General features: G+C 36.3%; 1 protein-coding gene and 1 long non-coding RNA gene across 2 annotated transcripts; both read left to right on the top strand.

The window, feature by feature from the left end:
* The first annotated feature begins 70 nt into the window (after positions 1–70).
* Positions 71–9,060, top strand: LOC116805094. The gene is made up of 4 exons (XR_004365018.1): positions 71–131; positions 977–1,066; positions 1,724–2,498; positions 7,833–9,060. It is a non-coding gene; the product is annotated as an uncharacterized LOC116805094 (long non-coding RNA).
* A 10,939-nt stretch (positions 9,061–19,999) lies between these two features.
* Positions 20,000–21,110, top strand: LOC6559719 (ficolin-2). The gene is made up of 2 exons (XM_001986026.2): positions 20,000–20,625; positions 20,899–21,110. The coding sequence occupies exons 1-2, from the start codon at positions 20,030–20,032 to the stop codon at positions 21,029–21,031; spliced, it is 729 nt and encodes a 242-aa protein (XP_001986062.1). The 5' UTR covers positions 20,000–20,029; the 3' UTR covers positions 21,032–21,110.
* Positions 21,111–24,508: the final 3,398 nt, after the last annotated feature.

Raw genomic sequence — 24,508 nt, 5'->3', positions numbered from 1 at the left:
TTTTTCTGTCTTTAAGAACTAGCTGTCTGTATAAAATGTTTTCAAACAAGATAAATATTTTCCAGATCATGGGGAATGTATGTTGCCCCAAAAACAGCAGCAAAAGAAACAATGGAGTTGTTTAAATTTTGGTAATTTTTGATAATAAACGAGCAGTATTTAAAAATAAAGCACTCACATCAGGTATGCAGAACAATTGTTAAACTGCTTAAGCAAAATGCGCAACGCATTGAAGCCACTCAAAATAAATGTGAGGGCAATATGCACTTCATTTATCATGTGTGGCAAAGCTGACCCAAAAAAAAAGAAAAAATACACCAGAAAATCTTAAATGCTAATGAAGAAAAGAAAGACGGGAGAGCTGCAAGGATCATCATTGATATTTCGTGTACATTTCTCAACACCCAACTCCCCGCCCCTCTGCCCAAGCCAGGGCGCGTTTTTTAATTAGCCGCCGCAGGGTGAATGCGCACAATCTTCTTCCAAGTTCGGAACGAGCGGCAAAACCGACTCAAAGCCGAGGAAGGGGCCGTATGGTGGTCCTTCAACCCGAAAATGAGGCAACCGAAAAATTGAAATTACAAAACAAAAAAAAACAAAAACTACAGGAGACTCGTAGTAGTGGCAGTAGTAGGTATGCGTATCTGTTATAAGAAAAATTGGGAACCGGACCTGACAATGATCTGCTCGTGAAATTAAGGCAGCAGCAGCAACCGCCAGCAAAATCAGAAAAAAGAAAAGCAAAAAATACAAAAAAGCTTCCCGAAACCAACAATTTGTGTGTTGCGGCTGACGATGACAGTCTGAGACCCTACCAACTTTGTTGGGGAAACGAGTTTCAATATTTGCTAGTGTTCAAAATGAGGTTCAGTCGTCTTCAATTTACATTTCATATTTTGGTTATTTTTGTGAGAGGCTACAAGTTGGAATATCCATGCCATAGGCCTAAATCCCATTTTTTTTTTTCGTTTTGTAGGGTGCTGTGGCGAAGAAACAAAGAAATCTTGCTGCTCTCATTAATTGGAGGGAACATGTCGAAAAATGGACAGGCGAAAAGAAGCGAAAAGTGCGTTGCAATAAAATACAGCAAACAAATCAAAAGCTAACCAGGTTAACGGAAATTTCTTAGATAATAAAATGCTCGCTCATTTTATTTTGATTTTTGTTTTTTTGTGAAAAGTTTAATTACTGCAATGTTTATAATGTATTTAATGTTAAGCATTGCACACATATGTTTGGACATGCATATGTTAACGTAAGCAGTTGCTACGTAAAAGCATCTGGCATTTGGCGGCTCGAACAATGAGCGATCGAACGTAAAACAAAAACCATGCGGTCGCAACATGTGTGCTGCGAGCAAGACGACAACAGCTGGTATAAGCCGGCTTTGGCATGTGAGAGAAAGCGAGATGGCGCTAGTTGCGAGGCAACAACATCAACAGAAAACAAATGTCAAGCTAATAGAAATGCGACAACAAATAAAACGCACAGCGGGTAAAGAGCAAAAGCGAGCGAGGGAGAAAGATAGAATAGAACCTCTCCCTCTCTCGCTGACGAGATTATCAATAGAGACAGAGAGCCAAAAAAGAGAATGACCGCATGTTAATATTAACTAACACACCATGCAACATGTTAATGTTAACTTAGCAGACCCAACTCGGTTGCAAATCAAATTTTACTTTTATACTTTATATCAAACTTGTTTCCCTTTTTACCGTTACAGTTGATCGTGTGCCGCGTGCGCTGTTGGACGTGTTTCCGCTCGCTCGCTCGTCCGCTTGCCGCCCGCTCGTTTCTCTTTTATTCCCATTCGAGGCAGCCGAACTATAAAAAGAAAAAAACCTTAACTCTATGTGTTGCCACCCGGGTGGAGTGCAGGAGGAGGAGGAGGAGAACAACCCATAGACACCACACGTATATTAAAATCTTAAAAATAACACTATAATGAAAAAAGCGTGTGTTTGAAGACTTAAAATGAATCTGTGAAATGCTTACAAAAAGTGTAAAAAATAATTTGTCAAATAACTTGATGAAGTAAATGCAGTCAACTTAAAATAAATTCAAAGGGTGTGTGTGTGTGAGTGTGTGCGTTATGTGTGTGTTCAGGGTTTTAACACCTTGATGCAAGCGTGTTTCACACATTTCCTCAACCAATTTACGCAAAATATTTATACACATCAAATAAAATAACAAAAATCTGCCATACATTGCTGTGCTTTGACACTTTCCACGTGTTCGGTTTTTCCAGCTTGGACAGACAGACATACAGACAGAGATCATGAATCCCGGCGAGGGTTCGAGCAAAAGAATTAAATGCAATCAAGCACATTTATCAAGTAATAATTAAGCAAAGCTCCATAGAATGGCTTTTGCAAAATAATAAAAAAAATCACAACAAAGTGGCAACTTTGAAAATGTTTACGAACGGAAATAAATATCACGTCATGATTTTATAATTAATATAATATTTGTAAAATGATGATTCAATGAGTCAGCAGGTAATCATTTTGTATGCTGTTAATCATTAATATTTATTGCATCAATAAAATGAATTGATTTCTTTCTTAGTAGCATGCCTCCATTTAACTCGGCACTTAATCTTAATCTATTCCATTCCAATATTTCAAGTCTTTTTTCAAGGTCAGCAAAAGCGCGCCAAAATCAATTAACATAACTGCCGATTACATTATTAACATATTAAACATTCTGTATTTTAACATGGTATTTCAAATTTAGAAGCAAAAAAAGTGGGAGTTTCCTGACCCAATTTTCATGCACGCTGCTCAATATAAAGCTGATAAACCAATCACGCTATCGACGAAAAGTAAAATACATCACTTATATTGAAATGACAGACATACAAATATTTCTATTTATGTAAATTTGTACATCAAAAATTGTAAGGGAATATTAATCAAAATTAACGCCAGCCCACTAACATAGTTGTTGTCAAACACTCATGTCAAACAGGCTTGATGTTGCGTAGCTTGGTTCGATGTTGCTTTACAGATGGTTGCGTATTCCTAACAGTCTCATTGAGAATTAGTTGATTACGAAAATTCATCTCATTTTTTGAATTCATATATACATGATACGTCAACAAAACTACACATAGTACATTAAATCCATTATTTAGTTTAATAACACAAGTGTTATATATGTTAAAGCTCGTGTCTAACAAATTGGTTTGATGGTGTGCGCTTGGCGTTCGATGTTAGCTTGCAACGTTGTTGTGCTCTCAACAGTACCATTGTGAGTTAACATTAACATGATGTGACAACTTCGCTGTTAGTTCGTTTTGAAAAAAACATTTTTGAATTTCCGCCCGCCTGTTTCTCAATTTTTTTGTCGCCGCGTTTCTCAATTCTTATTTGGTGCTCGATCGCGACGGTTAGCACTGCTTCGGTTGCTCTCGGTTGCTTAGTGTTTAGTGTGTGGTATGCATGCATATGTGTATATGTATGTGTGCGTGTACATGCATATGTATTTCCGGTGTCACAAAAGCACAATACGAATAAAGTGTCATGGCAAAGATTCAATTAAAGTTTATCCATTACAAACAAAAAATAAAAAAAGAACCAGATAAATAAATAAATATCGAGCGTCGCTGCATTACATTAATTTATTGTATACGTTGTGTGTGTGTTTGTGTGCGGGGCTGACAACTGGCGCCAACATCGATTTAATTATAAATACATCAACAAATAATAGCGCCATCGTTTACGTAGTACGTTGATGTTAATTTGTGCACTGCCATTTGAAATAGTTACGTTACACTCACACACACACACGCTTTGCTGCCGTTGGTAGGCGTTGCTTTTTGCTTTTTTTTCGCCTTGTTTTTCTCTCATTCTTTTCGCCTTTCGACATCACGCGGTCCGGGTACAAAAGTTAAAACTTGCCGTTGGCGTCGGAAACACACCCGTAAAAATCTACAACTCAATGCTTTGCCTATCTGTATTCTATATTCCACATTCAAAATTCAACATGCAACATTCAATTGCCAATATGTAACAACTTCCAAATAGAGATCGTCTGAGGCCGTAAAAAATCAATTAACAATTTGTACTCTGCCCTAGCTATGTATTAATGAAAATCGACTTCTTCTTCGGCACGAATACTTTACATATAAAAATTGTTATCATTTGACCACGATGTCCGTTCCAAAGTTGAAAATGGCCTTTGGAACCAAAGATAATGGTGAATAATAATGCTATAAATGCACAACATACTCATACAAAAAAATTCCAGATAAATAAAACTTATATCAAAAGAGAGAAGAGAATTTTTATGTGAAATAATCAATTTGCTTGCAAGGACATCTGTTCACATCTTACCGGGCAGCATTAGATTCTTGATTTAAATAATTCTAATACTGTCAGGTAAAGATGTCGTCCGTGTCCTTATCCATCATAAATCAAACACAAAAAATAAACCGTATACAATCAAAAAGATAATAATAAGCACAACACAACACAAAAGATGCAAACTAATTTGCAACAAAAACCATATGCGTAAAAGTAAATCGCCGAAACAAGTTTTTCAATTGTGCGTGTAAGGAAAAACTTGCCAAAAGGGAGACAACCAGGCACAGATCCCCTCCTGCGAATGCCAAACCCAAAAAATGATGCTGAAAATTGGTAAAAAAAAAAAAAAACAAATTCACATATATTTTTTTGCAGCAGCAGCGACACGTTATTATTTTTATTTTTTGGATGACATCAGTTTTAGAGATCTTCGATGTCGCCGGGCTGCGTATGATTGTGTGTGAGTGTGTGTGCAGGTAATGGCTGTGGTAGGGGACAAAAAAGAGATAGCCAGCAGCAATAGCAGCAGAGACTGCGACCAAGTTGAGAGTAGAATCCATAAAAATATATATTTTATGGTTAGGCTTCTTTTTCCCGCCCCGTTTCATTTTATTGTTTATTGTCGCAGGGCTGCCGGCGGATTTCTTTATTTCTTGGCCGGCATTCACAGTGACGAAACCAATGTACGTTGATACCTGGCCCAAAACCAATTTGTGATCATAGTTCGCTTAAAAAGCAGGTTGAATTTTGCGCCATAATTCGTTTTTTACGATATTTAACTTGGAAATACAAGAAACATATATATTTTTTAAAGACCCACGCATTGCTTAGTTTTCAGAAACCAATTTCATGCTAAAAACTCGAGGCTTAGGTAAAAACTATAAACTCTTTAGCCGAAGATCAAACACATGCTGATTTCGTGCGGGAAATTATTGTGTTTCCCCTTTTTTTATTTTAGAAATTATAAATGTAGTTTTTGTGAAACAGTTGACTTCATATCTTTGGCTGTTAAGAAATTTTGACTGCAGATTTTCAGAAACCCATATTAATTTCATTTAGTGCATAGAAAACTGTTACTTTTAGAAATTCCCACTTCCTCTAATTTTATGGCAACAAACAAAATTATAAATTTCATAATGAATTCGTTATTCCACTTCCATTCTATTTACATAGTATGTGTGTCTAGCTAATCAACCAGCTAGCTATGTACAGAGATGAGCTAACAAACAGCTTCAGCTGTAGTCTCATCTATAAGTTGGTCAGCTCATCCCAAGATAAGATTGGAGCTCGTCAAACATTTAACGCCAAGGTACAAAGTGTCTATAAAAGCAACAAATACAAAAACCAGCAACAGCAAAACAACCAAGGCAATTGTCAAGAGTGTACAGACAACCAACTGTTGAAATATATATATATAAAGTATATATGTATATGTGTATATAATGTATAAGCCTATATAGAGACTAGTACAACTCACACAATACTCACTAGCATTTGGTTGTAAAGCGCTTACAGCACTTTCAACTTTTACAGTCGTTGAACACAGTGCTGTCCATTTTTTGTCAATAAAGTGGAAACGGTTTTAGAGCGGGTACGGAGGTAAATCTAATCAACGAAACCGAAAAAATCCGTAAAATACGGTATTTGCAAAGTGTTAGTTGTTGTGTGTGTTTGAGGTCGATGTTAATAACGACAACGTAACCGGAACGAATATAACACCTGTTGATGAACCTAGAAGCTCTACTAATGAAGAAGGCACATACTTTTCTCTTCCACTCTGGTTGATGTTCTCGATTCGAGAACACAGCTTCTAAATTAATGATTAAGACTGTTAACACAGTCGTAGCCTTCCACTAAAACATCGCAACGACTAAATCAATTAAAATCCGGCCCTGACTCAAAATGCATTAATCTTTGCACTGCATTTGAAATTCTTGCTCTAATTGTGGGGTCGGGTTTTAAGACACCACAACTAATGTATACATATTTAAAGACATTTACTATTGAAAAAAGACGTTATTGGTCTATTTAAGAAAATATTCAAACACATTGGTAGGAACTTATTCCCTATCTTGAAAATTATTTAATTTATTTGTATATACTTGTAAAATTTATGGTTTATCTGCAGGTATCTAACATTATTCGCTAGTAATAAAACAGGTCTAAACTAACTTTCTATAAAGCAGCCCATAAATGAACACATTAAACTATATATAGAAACCAATTTATGATATAGCTATTAATAAACCAATCTATGCCAAGTCCAAAGCCAATATAATTAAAAGTGACTTCCTGCTTAATGACAACGATTATCTCAAATTGAGTTGAATAATGTATACTTTTTAATATTCATTATAAATATTATAACAATAATAATTATGTTTGTTCGTCTAATGTGATTCATAGTTCACATTTCACAACTTGATTGCAAATTGTTTGTGGACTTAATGAAAACTTTGATGTAGTGTGAGTTACGTAATAAGTGCACACACACATATACACACACACACATGTAAGTCTAGGACTAATATCAATATAGAACACGGTCACTATCAAGCGAATAATTTCACAACCTGACAGCAAGGGGGCCCGATGGCAATCGAGAACTTAACGCGGCCAAACAGAAAACAGAACTCATTGCCGATAGGGAAAACACTTCACAGGTGAATAATGTATGGAGTGTTTGGGTACTCCAGCGAGGATTGTGAGGGGAACACTTTTGTTATAGTTGTAGGTGATTGTATCGATTGCGTGGCTGTTAATCAAAAAAGGTGACCAGAGACACTTGATATCCATGCGTCAAAAGATAATGCCTGTCTGGTTAACCTAGCAACGATCCAATAGGTTCCACCCAAATAAACCTTGTGTAACCCAAAAGCCCAAATTAATTTCATATCATCGCTCGCTGACGGGCACTTGACCAGAATGCCAACAAAATGCCAGTTATTAATTTGAAATCAAACTATTTCCCAACGTAATCGTAATCTTTCTAATTTCCCCAATTTTGAGCTGATTTGACTGGAAATATTTTGAGTATGGTTTCTATTTTAATGACAGTGGATCTTTCGGCTAGTTTATCGTCAAGTATCTTTTGCAATTTGTTTAGACAGCTTACTTTTAAAACAGGCATTTATACGTGGCAAGTCTAGTTATGCTCAAATCTTATCGGAGGCTTTTGAAACGCCAGCAAATGCAAAATATGCTGGTTGCCATTTGGTCACTGCGAAAGGTATCTAATCATGTAGTAAAGTGTATCTAATCATGGCCTTCAAAGTGAACTGCTTGAGTACCTTGCACGGTAAGAATCTAATCGGAACTTTAGCTATCGATAAAGTTATATTAGACTCGGACTCAATTCGAACTGCTGGCGCCTTTGATTCCTCAGCTATTCAGTCTAAAGCACAAAATTTCACCCTTCAAACGAACTTTAAACGACATCTATTGTTAGGTTTATTTCGATTTTTTGACATATCAAATATTTATATTAACTAATCAAAATAATAATGATGAATAAAATATTTCTAGGAAATGTTCGAGAAAGAAGACGTTGGATCTGTTAATGGGCCATAATCGATAAGTGGCCAACAAATGCTATTCAGCTCGATTGATGGCACCTAAATTCCAGAGTGCCAAATTTTTTTGGGAAAAAACAGCAATAATCATCAAGCCACCAATACAGCTGATAATTTCAATTTAAAATGCAGCTTGCGTTGTCGTCTTCTGAGTTTAGTGAACCTCTCCTGTAAATGTTTCTGCAAAAGCGACTCAAGACCGAAAGAATGAGAAGAGTGTAGACTCTGAGGCAGTGGTCAGAAGCCCGTTCTCTTTGGGCTAGTATTTAGGGGTTTCTTTTCTATTTTTTTCTTTTCTTTTTAATTTACTGTGTGCATAAATTAGTTAAGCACTAATTTCCAATTCCGATTTCAGTCATGCAAATGTTAATTGACCACTTAAGTTAAAACTTCATAATGATCGTTAATAATACCGAGCACGACGATCGAAACCGCGACCGCGAAGATCGTCCAAGCCAGCGACAACTGTAACCAAAAGAACAGGTTCAAATTGAACTTAACTAACCAGCCCCCAGTAATCGTCTTGGGCTCGTAAAAGATACATATGCTGTAAGACTATAGCAAAACTTACTTAGCACAAATTACACACAGTCACACACATCTATATATATATATATATATATAATATGTATATATATATACTCAGCAACATAGTCATGCGAAACCCGAGAGCCCTGGAGCCGGAGGCTCTTAACTGTGCATTAATGATCTTTTCTGCTAGCTCATTTTATATATTTTTCTGCTTCTCTTTTATTAATACCCTATGCCCATAAAGTGGGTTAAAAAAGTGTGTGCTGTCAACAAGCCAGAGAAGACGCCAGAAAATGTATATAAATAACTACTTTTGATCACACTTAACAGCTAAACATCGTACTTTGAGGACTGTCCATTATTTAGTTCTCACAGCTTGGTGCAGAAGTTAACGGCCTTTTATACACATAAAGACAAGTATAGGTGCACATGAGTCATAACTATAGTATTAAGTAATATAATAAATAAAGAATATGTAAATACTTTAAGTCTGTTAAATCAAACGTTTTGTTAATTATTCTTAAATAGGAAAGCTTTCTGAGTATTTGTAATTATTCAAAATATTCGCATTCAAAACAGTGTTTGCTAAGAGTATAATTTACTTAAGATTTAATTTAAGAAACCTTACAAATAAAAGTTTTATTTATTTATATTCAAGCGTTCTCTTTTATAGCAACATTAAGATGAAAGTAACTAAACTTTAGATTTGCTGGATAGTACCGGTAATATCAGTAGGATGATACTTGTAAAATTTAAGTACATTAAACTTAGCTGGAATTTTAATTAACTCTACAAATGGTTATTGTGAGGCAAACAGTGAACGAATGTTTATCTTAATTGATCGCCAAATTAAGGCACAAGCAAGATCACAGGTGTGAAATGTACTGCGATTGATCGACGAAGCAAATGTACCGATACATATATACATACATAGGTACCTCTGGATGTATGTGGGCATGTCTCGATGTACAATTGCTTACTCACGGTGTATAACCAAAGCCAATAAAGTGATTTCCTGCTCATAGTTTGAGTGCAGTAAAATGGGTCAAAATAGTAACGAAGCAAGTTGCAGCAGAAGCCAAACCATATAAGCGTCCATTTATCAACGTGCCAAAGCGGATGCAGCCGCATGACTCGTGCCACCTACCAACAACAAAAACAATAACAACAACAAAACAAGAGCAATATCAACAAAAACTGCTGCGCAATGGTAGACAATTGGCTACCCCCAAAACGATGGAGGCCTAGCGCAACTAACGTCTCCTCTTGCCCACAGATAATTGAACTTCCAATTTGAAGGCAGACATTCAAGCTGTTCCCCTTGTTGTGTTTGGGAATTTGTTGGATCTGCGGCCCGAGTCTAGTTGTATTCGCATTTCACATGAGGTGCTCTTTGGGGCACGCCTCCTCTTTAGCGGTGGCACTTGGCGGTAGTTGCTTCGCCTCGCTGATCATCAGTTGTCGAAGCGTTGGCAGTGCATCAAATTAGCATTGTTACCGATGTCTACTCAAGCCCAGAGCTGTGGAATGCGCTCTTTTCCAATATGTTTACCCATAAGGTAACTGTACGTTGGCATGCTCAGTTGACTTTCGGCCACGTTTTCCATAATTTGGTTAAAAATGTGTCCATGTTTGTTATTTTTAGAAATTGGTTTGTCAATTTTAATTGAATGGATTTTAGCTATAGCATATCTGTATCAGAATCCAACCAATCATTGACTAAATATAACAAGTGTTTTCAGATCTTATCTTCCAGTGTTTAAAACAAGTTTTTGAGCTGGTTGGCCAAAGGTCTATGTTCACTAATTAATTATTAATAAACAAATTTATATTCGAACCAAAAATCATGTTTCGAAATTTTAAATGCAGCTTTAATCTAGATGCCAAATCATGACCAAAAATAATGTTGCTTCTCAAGATTGAATCAAAGAGAAAGTGAGCGAGAGAGAGAGAGAAAGAGAGGAGGGAGAGAGCGAGATGAAGCTATGGAAGTGAAAAATTTTGAGCCGTGTCCAAGCGGACCTTTTGGGGATAAAATATGTAAAAGCGTATAAAAATTGACAACTAATTAAAGTTCATAAGATGTTTCCGAAATATTTATGAATGTACTAAAACAACAATTTCAATCAATTTGCTTTCATATTTAAAACTAAAGATCTTAAAACAATGCATACAATTGTAATTTTTTCAGCTCAATACTATTACTTTTTTTTCGAACTATGAACTGTATACGAGTAGCAGATAAATACTAAGTGTTGTTCTGTACATTGTTTATGGCGGTGTTTGCAAATTGCACCTGTATATAGCATATGATAAATAGGTAACAATTATAATTTACGAGCAATGTATGATTCGATATTTATGCATTGGGGCCACGTTAACCACCTGGTCTGGGCCACGCTCGTGTGGCTAATAGGCTAGGCCATGCTTAGAATTAAAAGCGTTAACATTTTAGTTTTCGTTTGTGTTGACATTTTATTGGTGTTTATTGCGTTATGTTGAACTAATTGCAAAAATTAGCGTAAATGATGCTGAACCAATTCACTTACAAGTCAGCTGACAAAGGCTGACTGCTACGAGCACTCAGCTGATAGACAAGCTTAGCACAGCAATTAGCCAGACAAGAGATCTGCGCTTGATAATTATGAATATGTATGAATTAATTTTATAAATGATCTGCATAACCCCGGCAGCTAAAGCACATACATATATACACGTATTATACACTCTATTAACTATTGCTAAATCACATGTGTACACATATACGAACACAAACACGCACACACACACACACACACACATATGCATATAAATTTAACACGTAAAAAATTAGATAAATTTGCATGGAAATTGCAATGAACCTTAACTCAAAAGTGCTAGAAGCAGAGACTGAGGAGAAGCAATGAAAACAACAACAGCAACAGCAAATAACTGGCTAGCAGGTGGTAACAGGTTAACATGTACACTAACCAACTAACAAATTAGTTTTTGAATAAAATTAAAGTTGAAATAAACTTAATTTAGTTGGAAAGGCATTTGACATTCATAAAATTAAATATTAATTTATGCATAAGCAAAGGTAAGTCAGTTATTTAATTTCTCATTCTTAAAACTTTGGGCATAATCTAGGTTAAGTCATTTGATTTAATTCTGTATATTATTTTCAGCTCGATGTCGATTTCTCATTCTTAAGAGCAAAGTTTACAATTTACAAGGCATTTCTTTCATTCAGTTGCTCACTCATCTCTACAAAGTTCTCTTGTTGCACAGTGTGTGCATGTTGCATTAATACTAGCTGTAGTTGTTGTTGTTGTTGTAATTATTAGCAAGTCTTCGTAACCCGTAGCTGACAAACGACATAAAATACTCACAAGTACAGATGAACAACAAAAAGGGGGTAAATAACAAAAAAAATACTACACAAAGATAAAGTTTTATTTTAGCCATCTTGTCTGCTGTGCTGCTACTGTTGGCCATTTTATGCATTCGGCTTTTAAGATACGATTTTTGAATTACATTATATACATATTTATATTTATATATATATATATGTATATGTATTTTTTTGTTTTGTTTTATTTATAGCACAAAATGTTGTAGCAAGTTTGCCGCCGCTGCCATCCTGAGCAGCGCAATGGAGCAACAGAGCAACAGAGTTATTAATGCTTGGAATTTTCATAATCGAAACGAGTTTTCAACCCGGCAGCCAGTCATACAGCCAGCCAGACAGCCGGCCAGCTAGTCAGCCGGCCAGCCAGTCAGCCAGGCAAGGAAGCACGCGCGTTCACTAATGCGACGGACGGAGCCCAGGTCCCAGAGCTGAAAGATCTCGACTCAGTGTTGTTGTTTCAATAACTAACGCCTCTCTCGCTTGCAAAAGTCAAGTTGTTGGCAAGTTGCGCTGAGCAAAGCGAACCAACTCAAGTATGGAGAAGAGACGGAGTCCAAGGGGTACGTGGGGAGACACAAGCTCCATGACTGGCAGTGGCAGAGTTATGGCAAGACAAGCACACGCCTTGCGCGAACAGGTGAAGCGTTTAACTGTACGTCGGCGGAGTCGGAGTCAGAGTCAGAGTCAGAGTCAACCGATCGCACCGATCGCACGAGAAGTTCGGGAGGGGTCTGAATAAATGAGAGGGGATAACAACCTGGCCAGGCCAATTGACTTTAGCTGGCCAACCTGTTGGACGTTGGCTGGTTAGTGCTCGTGCACCTCGCACACCAAAAATGTATTGTAGTTTCATTCCATTGCAGTCAAAATGATCTATATATTTACTTAAAGCATGCTTTTAATTAAAATAATAAATGCATAATCAGTTGTAATTTAAATTTCAAATTTAAAATAGTGTAATAAATTGCGCAATTTGCGTGTTAAAGCAACCGCTGATGAATAAATAAATAAATGTTAAATACAATTTTGGTAAATAAATATAAGATTTGAACACTAAATGCTAAGCGAGTCAAACAGAAAATGGCCAAATCGTTAAAGAAGATGAGAAGAAAAAATAAAAGTGGTTTGCGCATTGTGTTCGTATTTTTGCATATGGAATATACAGGTTTCACAGAATTATGATGGGAGAGGCAGAAACAAATATCATTCGCAATGCCGTCGGCGTTTGCTCACGTTGCATGCCACGACGTCAAAGGGTAGTCCCCGCGCGTTGCAGGTAGCACCAGCAATGAGCTGGGGGCCCCAAATTAACCTGCTCGACATCGATGGCCAAAAGCTGTAATTTGCTTAAAAGCAGCGAACAAATAAAGGGTTTCAATGGCTCGGCCAAAGCACAGGCACATTCACTGATAATGAGCCGAGAATGAGGGCTATGACTTCAAACCGAAGCTCAAACTGGAACCTGAATATATAGTGGAACTGGGGACACGGGACTCGAACCTGCAGCAGCCCGCAGGCCAGCAGAAGAGCAGTGACAAGTGCCTGTTTCCAAGCCGACAGCTGCCGCTGTTATTATTATTATTTTTTTTTAACTGGCCCACAGAATCATCTTCACTCTGCATAAGGCAGCGATGAGTATGCATTTATCTATGTTGCATCTACATATATACATATGTGTGGCCAGCGCATCCTGATCATAGTTTTTAATTAAGTACTTCTAGGCTTGACTTGACTTGGTGCGTTGCGACGACTTTCAAGCTTTAATACAGTAGCTATTAGCTTAACCATCACCGGAAATTCATTAATTGTACAATCATTTAAATATGCAAGGATCCACAAGAGCAAATTCAACTATGAGTTTAAACACGCTTCTACTTGTCCACATATATTTCGCAGAAACTTTTCGAGATATTATATATATCAGATGTCGATTTGATTTATGGTTTAACGTTATCGCATTATGTGTGTTTGCATTTTGTGATTTACACACTTTCCGGAGAATTTTCTCACAATATGTTTCTGTTTCTCTAGCTGAGGCTGTTTGCAAATCGAAATGCACTCATCACAATTGCCCATTCGATCATAGTTCCAATTACTTGATAACTTTCCATGTGCACACATTCTGAAAGCTAACAAGTCAGATTAGTCGCCAAGCCAAGCCAAGCACATTACTCAAAATCAATTGAAGACTGTTGTTGTGCGGTCCAAAAAAAAAAAACATTAGGCAGAAATCCATTAAAAACACGCACACGCAATATGCAGCAGCAGCACTCAATGGGGCAAGTGCTGGTTAAGTGAGCGGGGCAAGAAGGGTGCTTGTGATAAATGCCCAGAGGCCTTCAAGCGCAACATCGATAAAGCAGCCGGCGCTGCATCCAGACGGCTAAACTGGAACCGGGACTGTGACCGGGACTGAGACTGGGACTGAGACTTGGACTGAGACTGAGACTGAGACTGGCGGAGGAACCGGCACTGTAAGCTTATCAAAAATGTACGCGACGAATGAGCAAGGAATTTTATTCATTAAATATTTTTCAGCTTCATGCTGGAACAGGTTCAAGTGGTTAGGCACCCGAAAGAACTTTTGTATATAATTATGTGTGTATTGAGCGTGATATAAAGTAGGTATTTATTAAACGGTCGATGCACGCCGGCATATAAAACCCCTCACAATAAGGCTTCCTTGGCTACCTTGGATCTTCCCCTTACTTAAATGCTCACGATTTAATCATAAGGTGTGAAAAATTGCTGAACATTGTCTGCAACTTTATATTGAAAAGAGCAGCAACATTGTGTGCTTAAATTAGCTGTAATTGAACAGAGACGGAAGTAAAATATAACATTAAATCACTCTCGCATCAATGTTAGCCGATGTTGATTTATATGCTGATTGCTTGAGACATCAAATGGTTTAAGTGCAACCAAACTGTCAGTTTTTGGCAGTTGCAGCTACACAAAATCGCTACTAAATCAAATAAGAAATTGGGCGCATGATGGGCTAGGTCCAGGTTCCAGAACAGATTTATGGCCTGTTAAAAAGTCGGGACGCCAAGTGACGGTCAATTGGTTAAAAGCTACACGCCAGATACAACACGCCCGATAACGGAGCGAGAACAACAACAGCAAACAGTTCTAAAAAAAAAACTAAGAAGAACATATACGAGAGAAGAACGCGCCAACGTTACCAAAAAAGGATGCAGTCTCCGTCGGCTGGTCTGCTGGTCCAGTGGTCCGTAGCTCAGCGAGTCTTTCAAGTTCATAAATAAAAGATGGCAAATGACAAAAAAGGGAGAGCCAAAAAGGAAAAACAATGGACAAGCCGCCGAAACCGAATCCGAAACAAGAACCAGAACCAGAAACTCAAATATGCAGACGTGACTTATTTAGTACAAATTGTTTGATTTACGTTTTATAATAAAAACGATAATACGCCAATAAGAATAAATCTGCAATGTCAATAAACTTCAAATCGACCATGAAATGCGCTACTCAGAAACAACTAATAATGTAATCTTGTGATCACACAACTAATATAAGTTTTAACAGATACTGATAGAGATATAATTACATATATATTTATACAGTGAACGACTTTAGAACAGACAATATATCTTAGATAATTCTCTTACTATTACAGGGTTTTGTTGTAAAGTAACTTACATATTTAAATATACTTACAGATATAAAAATTATTTAAATGGCAGAAGTTGTTGCTAAGGTGATAATTTATTAGCCCAATAATTGTTAATATTTACTTAAGCTTAAGATTAGACAAAATAAAATAAGTTCAAGTACATCAATGATAAAGTTCCTGTTAGTAATACAAATAATCATTTTTTGTTCCTAAAACAACATTTGAGAATCATGATCTTAAACAACTTACATAAATGATACAGAAATTTAGATAAAACCAAAGCACTTTCACTGAGATAAATCTTCTTTTTAATCATAAAATAAAACAATTTTATATGCAATACATTATAAAAATTTATTGAATTTTCAATCATAAATCAATTTACAATTAACGCATTTTTCATAGTTCATTGTCATATTTAGAATTCGAGTTTTTAAGTATTTCCTTTGCATTTTCTTGCTGTGTATGTCAGGCGCTTAGCTGGTCATTTGACACCTCTAACTTATGTATGTATGACTGGGGCTAACCAAACCAAACCAACCCATACCATGACACAACACATAACATGCTATTCGAGCATCTCATCCTTATCCTATTCATATCGCTGGCTGACCAATGAAGCGTGGCTGCTTGGGTAAGCCCAGGAAAGAGCATAAAGCATAAGTAGAAATACATATATAGTCATATATATATGTATATATATATGTATAAGTGAGTGGTGGTGCCAAGGATGCTAGGCTGTCTGGTTTGGTTTGGTTTCTCGTTTGCGGTGTTTTCCCTGCTGGTGGTTGCTTCGTCTAGGAGCAAGATTTGGGGTCATTGGCATATCCTGCCAGCGATCGACGGCAGCGAAGCAAATCAATATATATATATAGTATCGATAGCATCGCCGAGAGGGTGCCAAGCGTATATCTTGGGTTATTTAATTTATGTTTTTGTGTCTTTCGTTGTTTCTACTCTAATCGCAGCTTATGAAAAAAACGAAGAAGAAAAACACAAGGGAGCAATGAGGTAAAGCGCGTTGGGTTCGCCTCGCCGGCGTTTCGGTTAATTTCTGAATATATAATTTGGCCGCTGACTGTGTGACACACTTAACGATGCCGATGCCGATTTCGAGATGGGAAAATGGAAGATGGAGGCTTCGAGTTTCTACTGATTCTTCTTTAGATCGCTTGCTGGGCATAATTAAAATTTATGGCAAATGCGCTTCGAGTCAGTTCATTAGCCGCCTTCTAGTCGCGGCTTAATTAAATAGTTTCATAAATTTTCAACTATCGCATCGTATTCACCTGTTGTTCTATCTACAATTCCTGCATACGTATTTTATGATGGGGACCCACCATAAAGCCCATTAAACGCCTGAAAAAGGCCGGGCAAAAATGTTAGATAGAGAACCCCACAAACCATTCGTATCTGGGCATCAGCTTTTGTTTTTTTCAGACTGTTTTCTTTTCAAATTTTAATTTCCATGACTTTAAGGTACCATTAACGTTTTTTTGTTTTTGTAAAGTGCTCCGCTCCGAGCTGAGTACAGTCAAAAGTCCATAGCTATAAATCAAATCCGTATCCTGTTCAGACTGGGCAGTTATTTGAAAGCCCTCAAACAAAGAGATTTAGTATGTATTGGGTTTTAATGAGCGGCACAGCAACAACAATGATTGGGATATATCCAGAGAAACTGGAAACCCGCACAAACTTGTACACACATGTACATATAGATACCCTAGTCAAGTGGCTGCTAAAAATGCCCGGGCATGGACATGTGCTCACAGTTTCCCCCTCCTCCACACGTGATTAGCATGCAAGAGGCAACAAAAGAGACGGCGACTGAGGCGGGGAACAGTTGACAGTTGTCAAATCTACTTACGCTCTTCATGGTAAACAGTTTTTGACGAGCCTGCTGAAGGATTTATTTAAGTGCAGACAGACAAACTAACAGACTAATAAGTGCGGCTGGTTATGTATATGAGAAAAACCGAGGTGCCAGATACATAAGTACATTCATTCGAAGCATACTCGCAGCTGTGGCATGAAGTAAGCAACGGTTTGGGGGAGAGGCAGCTGCTACCTGTTGCTACCTGAAGTTTATTTGATTGTTTTAACGGGTATTGTTAAAAAAGCCCTGAAAGGTTTAAAGACCTTAAGTGTTGCTCAATGAACGCTTGGTTCGACTAATTCAAAGCCATAGCAAACTTATAAAAAATAAAATGATAAAACAGCTAAGAAACAGCTGTGCAACCTTACTAAATTCATTTCACTTCGCAGCCAAAACACAATATAGAAATGCGTCAATTCGATTTATACAAAATTTAATATACTTTTTCAAAAACTAAGAAAAGTAGAATAACCAAAAGTTGCAGACATCTTTTTGAAATGGAACTTTGTGTTAGTTCAATCGAATTGACAGAGAAATTCTTTTATCATAATAAAGAAATTAATATGCAAAACATGCAATACTTCTTCGACTTCTCGCTAAACGTATTAAATACATTCATCTTAAAAATAAATTTGTAACTGTCGGGTAAACTAGCCATAAAAAACCGTTGGAGCAATTCGACCAGATGCCAACTGTTTCAATAAACAAAAGCAAATGAAAGGTTTTTTGTTTCTTTTTATGTTCGAAGCACTAAATGTTCAGCTGTTTTTGCTGGACCCTGACTTCAGATCTGCTGAATTTCAAGGGAGTTGATCGACTATTTGTTCTACAGCATGTTGACACAACAGCCAGAACAGCTTGATATACGTTTTATTTACAATGTATAACATTCTAAAATTGCGTTGTTTGCGCGAGACGTTTAAGTTAAACAAAAGGGCAATAAGAATAATTTGTTGTATCAAGGAATTGAATAAAGGAAATTTCAAGATATTTGTCTTTAAGCTTAAGAAAGAAAAAAAAAAAGAACACAGCCAAACACACTAAAATACCGATTCAGTTAAATATACCCATTATGCTCGCCTGGTACAGGTATAAAAAGAAAATACAATAAAATAAAAATCTGTGAAATTATTTCACACTACGAGTGGAAATCCGTCAGCCTTGTTGGCATTTTGACTTTGACAATTGATGGCCCGCACATTTGTCTTTCACTTGTTGCGCTTTTTGCTTTGAGCCAACGGCAACTTCTCTGTATGGCCAACTTCCCGTTTCAATCGACAATTCGTCTTTGCCTTTGCGTTTTGCCGTTTGCATTTGATTTTGGCTTTGGTTTTGCTTTTTGCTTTTTGCTTTTACGCTTCTGCACTTGGCCACAATTATTGTCTGGCTTTGACGGCCTTTTGAAGTGCGCTCGTTTTGACAAATGTGTGTCATTGCTGGGGGACCATCAAAGAGGCAGGCGATCGTCTCGATCGTCTCGATCGCTCGATCGTTGGATTTTGTTTGGTTTGGTTGGTGTATTTTCGACTATTGATGGGCGACATAAACGGTAAAACGTGGTTAAGTGAACGGCATGTGGGATACGATGAGATGCACGATCTATTCAATGTGTACAAAAGGTGAATCGGCAAACAATTAAATCACTTACCTGTTTAAGATCTATCGAAACTAGTTTAAATGAGTCTACAAAGCCGTGAGAGACAAATATTACGGTTTACTTCTACTGAAAACTGAAAACTGACTGGTGACTGGTGGCTGACAAAGACAAATATACCCAAAATAGAGCTAAACAAACAAATGATTATTATATTCGGGTTCACAAAAGTGTGATGGACTGAATGTTTGACTGCTGATTAATCAATAGTCCAAACAGTTCTATTTTTTATTTAAAATGATTTCTGAAAATCCAACACCGAACGGTGAAAAAAATACTTTTATTTAGGCCAAATCGATTTATACCAATTGATATTAACCTAACCAAGAACAAGAAATATTAATGCACCCAAAAGTATACTCTACTAAAATGGCTTAATAAATAGTTATTAATATTTTCTACCGTTCTTTTTTCACCATATCATAATTATATACGGCTTTGTCTACAATCTTATCAAATGTATTGATATATCTTTAAAAACTAAGAAAAACACTACACTCTTCGATCAGGCATTAATTATCGGCCAGATTAGTGAGTTCAAGTAAGTAAGTTTCAATTGTTATGAATTTAATCATTCAAATATTACTCAGTTCCTAAAAGACCCCCACTGTAGTTATAAAAACATATTTCTTAGTAATAGAATTCCAGAATTCAGGCTAATTTATGTCTTATGGCAATTATTGAAAAGATATTTTGGATATTGGAGAGCGGTATAATAACTTCTTTACGGAAAACATCTAAATAATTATTTATTTGCTTGCAGCAATCTTAATGCAGAATACTTGGGTGGCATATTTATATATATATATATAAATTGTTTTGCCTACAGTCTTATCAAATTAGCTTATTTACCTTTAAAAACTATAACATTTTGAAGTTCTCCTCTTTAGATCAATTATCGACCTGATAAGTTAGTTCAAGTGCCAGTTTAATTTTCGGCGAATTGAATTGCAATCTAATCAATCACTGAAGAGTGACTCATTTCACATAATTTCCCTATATAATGGTCAAGTTGTATACAATCTGGCATAGTCAACGCTGTGTTATTGTGCGAGGTTGTTAACATGAGAGCCGTATTCCATATCCTGTCCGTGCTGTGCCTGGTGGTGGCTGCTGTCCACTCGTTCGAGGATATTGCACCCTTCAAAAGCTATCCGGCCAATTGCAAGGATGCCAAGGCCAAGAAAAATGGCATCTATAAGATACAAATAAAAGGCAGTGAGCCCTTCAACGTTTATTGTGATGCCAAACTGAACGGCACCGGCTGGTTGGTAATCCAGCGACGTGTTGATGCCAACATTAACTTCTTCCGCAATTGGTCCGCCTATCAGCAAGGCTTTGGAGATCTGGAGGGAAGTTTCTTCATTGGCCTGAATAAGTTGAATGCCCTGACTGCAGCAACGGCCAATGAATTGTATGTTTATCTCGAGGACTTCCATGGTCAAAGTCGTTTTGCCAGATACGACACGTTTGCCGTTGGCAACGAAGCCAATCGCTATGGCCTAAATACACTTGGATGGTATTCCGGCAATGCTGGCGATTCGCTCAGATATCAGCAATACATGAAGTTCAGCACCTACGACATGGACAATGACAATAGCACTATCAACTGTGCCGCACAGTACTCCGGTGCCTGGTGGTACAACAGTTGCATGTATAGGTAAGCAAATATTGCCATAAAGTTGAGAATATTTCACAAACAACGAAATTGATCACAACTTAAAAAATATTGTCTAGCATATGAGGGTTTTCTTAAGATAAGAAAATATTAACTGTGCGTTAATTTCTTTATTTATAAAAACCTATTTCTTAGTAATAGAATTCTTCTTATAGTAATTATTGAAAATTAAAGGCTTTTTGGTTTTTGGAGAATAGTAAAAGAACTACTTATGGAAAGTATCTAATATCTAAATACTTATTTATTTGCTCACAGCAATCTGAATGGACAATACTTGGGAGGCGAGTATGGACAAGCTCTTGCGGGCCGTGGCAACAGCTGGGCAACTTGGCTAGGAATCAATTATGCGTACAAGACCGTGCAAATGATGATCCGACCATTGAAATAGATATATTTTTATATATATATATTCCACTTCTCAACTCTTACTTTTAAGATTACAATAGATCTGCTTCTGTACGCACAAACACGTCTTTTACTCTGTTCAGTATTTGTTTCGATTTTGATGTAGGATCGTTTAGCATGTTGACAGCTGCTCCAGGTCCAAATGATCCACGTCTCCAAAACACATCACGAACCGTAAATTCCGCATAACTTTGTCAAACAGGCCCGACAGATTGTCGAGGTGGTTTCCAAAATAGAAACGCTTAATTGCAAGTATTACGTTGAAAATGATACCAATAAACAAGAAAGCAGCACACAACGACAACGTTTTTTGGAGGCGAAATTAGAACAAAATGCGATGTCTTCACGCACTAAATGTATTATGTATGTGTGCGTGTGTGTATATAGATACATATGTACTATATATAAATATACAAACATACATACTTATGCTTAACAATTCTTAGTGTGGCGACAGCAAGGAACAAAAAAAAAAAAAATGCCATGAACAATTTTCGGTTGGAACATCTTAAAAGAATTTTGTCCAAAAACTTACACGGCCGCAGACCATCGCGGCGACAAAGACATTTTCATTAGCTATGTACTCCCAAAAACAGAAAGGGTATTTTAACTTGTGCAAGCTGTTTGCAGACAAAGCTTAGATGTTGAGAATATTCGGTATGGAATCGGGTTGATACAGAGCCTAAAAGAGTATATATTATTCGATTTGCAGAAAAAAACTTCAATATTTAGCTGTCGTTTTAATTTCACAAGGAAGTGTGGAAATATTCAAGAATACGCTTCACGGAAAGAACGCGCATCATTTCGGAACCCATCAACGGCGACACGGCGGCAGAAAACCTCGGCACAATTTTCATTTCAGTCAGAAATTAAGAGATGTTGTCCAATTTTATGCCTCCCCCGAGCGGAGTCGTAGCTGGGGGATCTGCAGATTTTCAGATATTCTGGGCTGGGGTCTCTGTCTGTTTGGGTGTGTGTAGGTGTAGGTGCAGCTGTGCGTAGGTGTGTGTGTGTGGCGCTGTCAAATGCTGTTGAAAGATTTTCGTGTCGTTGTTTCCATGCCGCCTGCCAGCAGGCGACAGACATGAAATTCTTGAAAAACATTTTTAAAACTTTTTTAAAATTCTTCTTTACTTTTGTCTCTGGTTGTTTCCTTCGTACGTAAAAAGATTTAGCAATAGCAATGAATTTAGTTAATTTATGGCGTTATTAATGACATTTTGAAATATTAACAGAAAATACAAAAACAAAAAATAAAATAAGAAAGAGCTCAGCAATGTTTGGGCTGACAAAATAAACAGCGACATTTTCTATTACATTTTTTTTTTATTTCATATATATGTATATCTGAAAAAGAAATATGTATATAAAGACTATTTTCAAATGCGTTGTTTTTCATGAAAAATCATGTGAGTGTTATGTTAAAAATGTTTGATTTCCGTTTCGATATTTTATTTTTTTTTTACTTTGCGTTTTTATACATTTGAACAAAAGAAATTTTACTGGGTCAGTCAGTTATCCATATATTACGCTCTGAATACCTTGGCCAAAGTAATAAATATGCTGAATAGTTTGACATATCTGAATGGCACGAGCTAATCAGCCTGCATAATATGCAAATATCCAAACAAAAGAAACCCAAACTTCCAATCGGAATACAACAAAAATCAAGCTCACAAATTTACGATTCAATCAATGGAATCTTTCAGGGTCTTGTTGTCTAAGAGCCATTAAATGTTAAAGCGCCTCTAGAGTTTCTTTTTTCTACATATATATGTATATATATAAATATATATTTTCTTTTTTATTTTTACCGCTCAAGTTTCAGTCACTAAGCGACACAAAGAAATTTACATTAATTTGAGAACAAAGTGTAGCATATTATGCAAATAGTTGTTTGGCTTCGAGCCTGTCACTTTGCCCGGCAAATAAATATGCATATAGTATAAAATCGATGTATATATAATTCGCTCACAATTAACGTTTAGTAGCTCTAATCAAAAAAAAAGAAAGAAGAATGCTCTACAAGTGCTGATAACCTGCGATTTGATGATGATACTGAGCGACAGGCGCAGGCGCCTAATTAATAGAAAGGCAGAGGGAGAATTTGAATTTATTGAATTCATTATGACAAAAATCAGAAACAACAAAAACAACAAAACTGCTGCGTGTGCGCATTCTTGGCAGACAACTTTGATCCCATTTAAAATGTATACAGATTTGAAATAAAATCACTGATTATAATATTCTTTCAAAATAGGGCTGGAAAATACTTTAATTAATTTATTATATTCATTCCATATTATTTAGAGGACATACTAAGGAAACACATATATATATTTGTATTTTTTGAATAAATATAAATTAAAAACACTCTCAGCCCATTTGACATTTTTATTAGCCTCAAAAAAAAGAACACGAATTTCAAATTCAAATAACTAAAAGATTTGCATCAAATTTTATTTGAAACATTCTAAATTAAATATGTATATCTTTTTTATAATGTCTTGATAATTCTTTTCATTCCATTTGTTTGTGTTGTGTGCCTATAATTTATGGCATTATTATAAACAAACTATACCCAGCTAAACTAAAGAATTTAGAAAAATTAAACATACCCAGGGTTAACAAGTCAAAGACACATAACAATTTCGTCAAATATATTTTAGCTGGTTGAATGATTAACATAGCGGTTAATCCGAGCTAATTAATAAACTAAGTCTTAAATATAACAAATATATGAGAACTACTGCTCAAATCCTTAGCTCATTAAAAATTGCATAAACTATTTTGTGGGCTTGGTGGCCGTTGCCAAGACCGATCCCACCGAAACACGTTCATAAGTAAGCACATGAAAAATGTCATAAAAAAAGAACAACAACAACATGCCCAACAATAACACAGACAACGATATCACATATATAATTTGCATAAAATCACCTGAACGTTAAATACTTATTTCGAGCTTATACCATGAAATGCTCATAAAGTTCAAGATAAGGCCGCAGGTTGGACTTTTTTATGTAAAACAGGCCAAAATCGACGGGGAATATGGAAGCAGTACCAAATCTACACTGCGAGAAATTTTCAATTTGTTTAATACTTCGAAGAATTTAATGAAGGATAAAAAATAACTAAGACTCCAATTCCTATTCACATATCAAATAAGTATGTTCATAAAGTCATTTACGTCATATTAACTCTGTATTGGAGCTAATTTCTCGCAGTGAACAGATTACACAAATAAAAAACTATGGGTCTGAATTATGGGCGCCTCTAAACAAAATACAAAATATTTACATAAATCAACCAAATATCATTCAAACTATTTTACATTTTTAATGAAGCCAACGCTAAAAAATATCGTGTACTCCTCTTCCACCTATGATTTTTATCGATTTGTACGTAATAAGCAACATAAATAAGAATTTTATGACGTCAAATTAAAAAGTGTGTCGTT

This window comes from Drosophila grimshawi, unplaced genomic scaffold (genome assembly GCF_018153295.1).
Source record: "Drosophila grimshawi isolate 15287-2541.00 unplaced genomic scaffold, ASM1815329v1 contig_1367, whole genome shotgun sequence".
Taxonomy (NCBI): Eukaryota; Metazoa; Arthropoda; class Insecta; order Diptera; family Drosophilidae; genus Drosophila; species Drosophila grimshawi.
The sequence above is the reverse complement of the archived record's forward strand: the minus strand, read 5'-3'. Positions and strand labels throughout refer to the sequence as shown.

What these genes read in the sequence shown, in the direction of transcription:
- LOC6559719 (XM_001986026.2), top strand. Translation starts at nt 20,030, where the DNA reads ATGAGAGCCGTATTCCATATCCTGTCCGTGCTGTGCCTGGTGGTGGCT. An exon ending in TACAACAGTTGCATGTATAG is followed by an intron (nt 20,626 to 20,898) that starts GTAAGCAAATAT and finishes ATTTGCTCACAG; the next exon opens with CAATCTGAATGGACAATACT.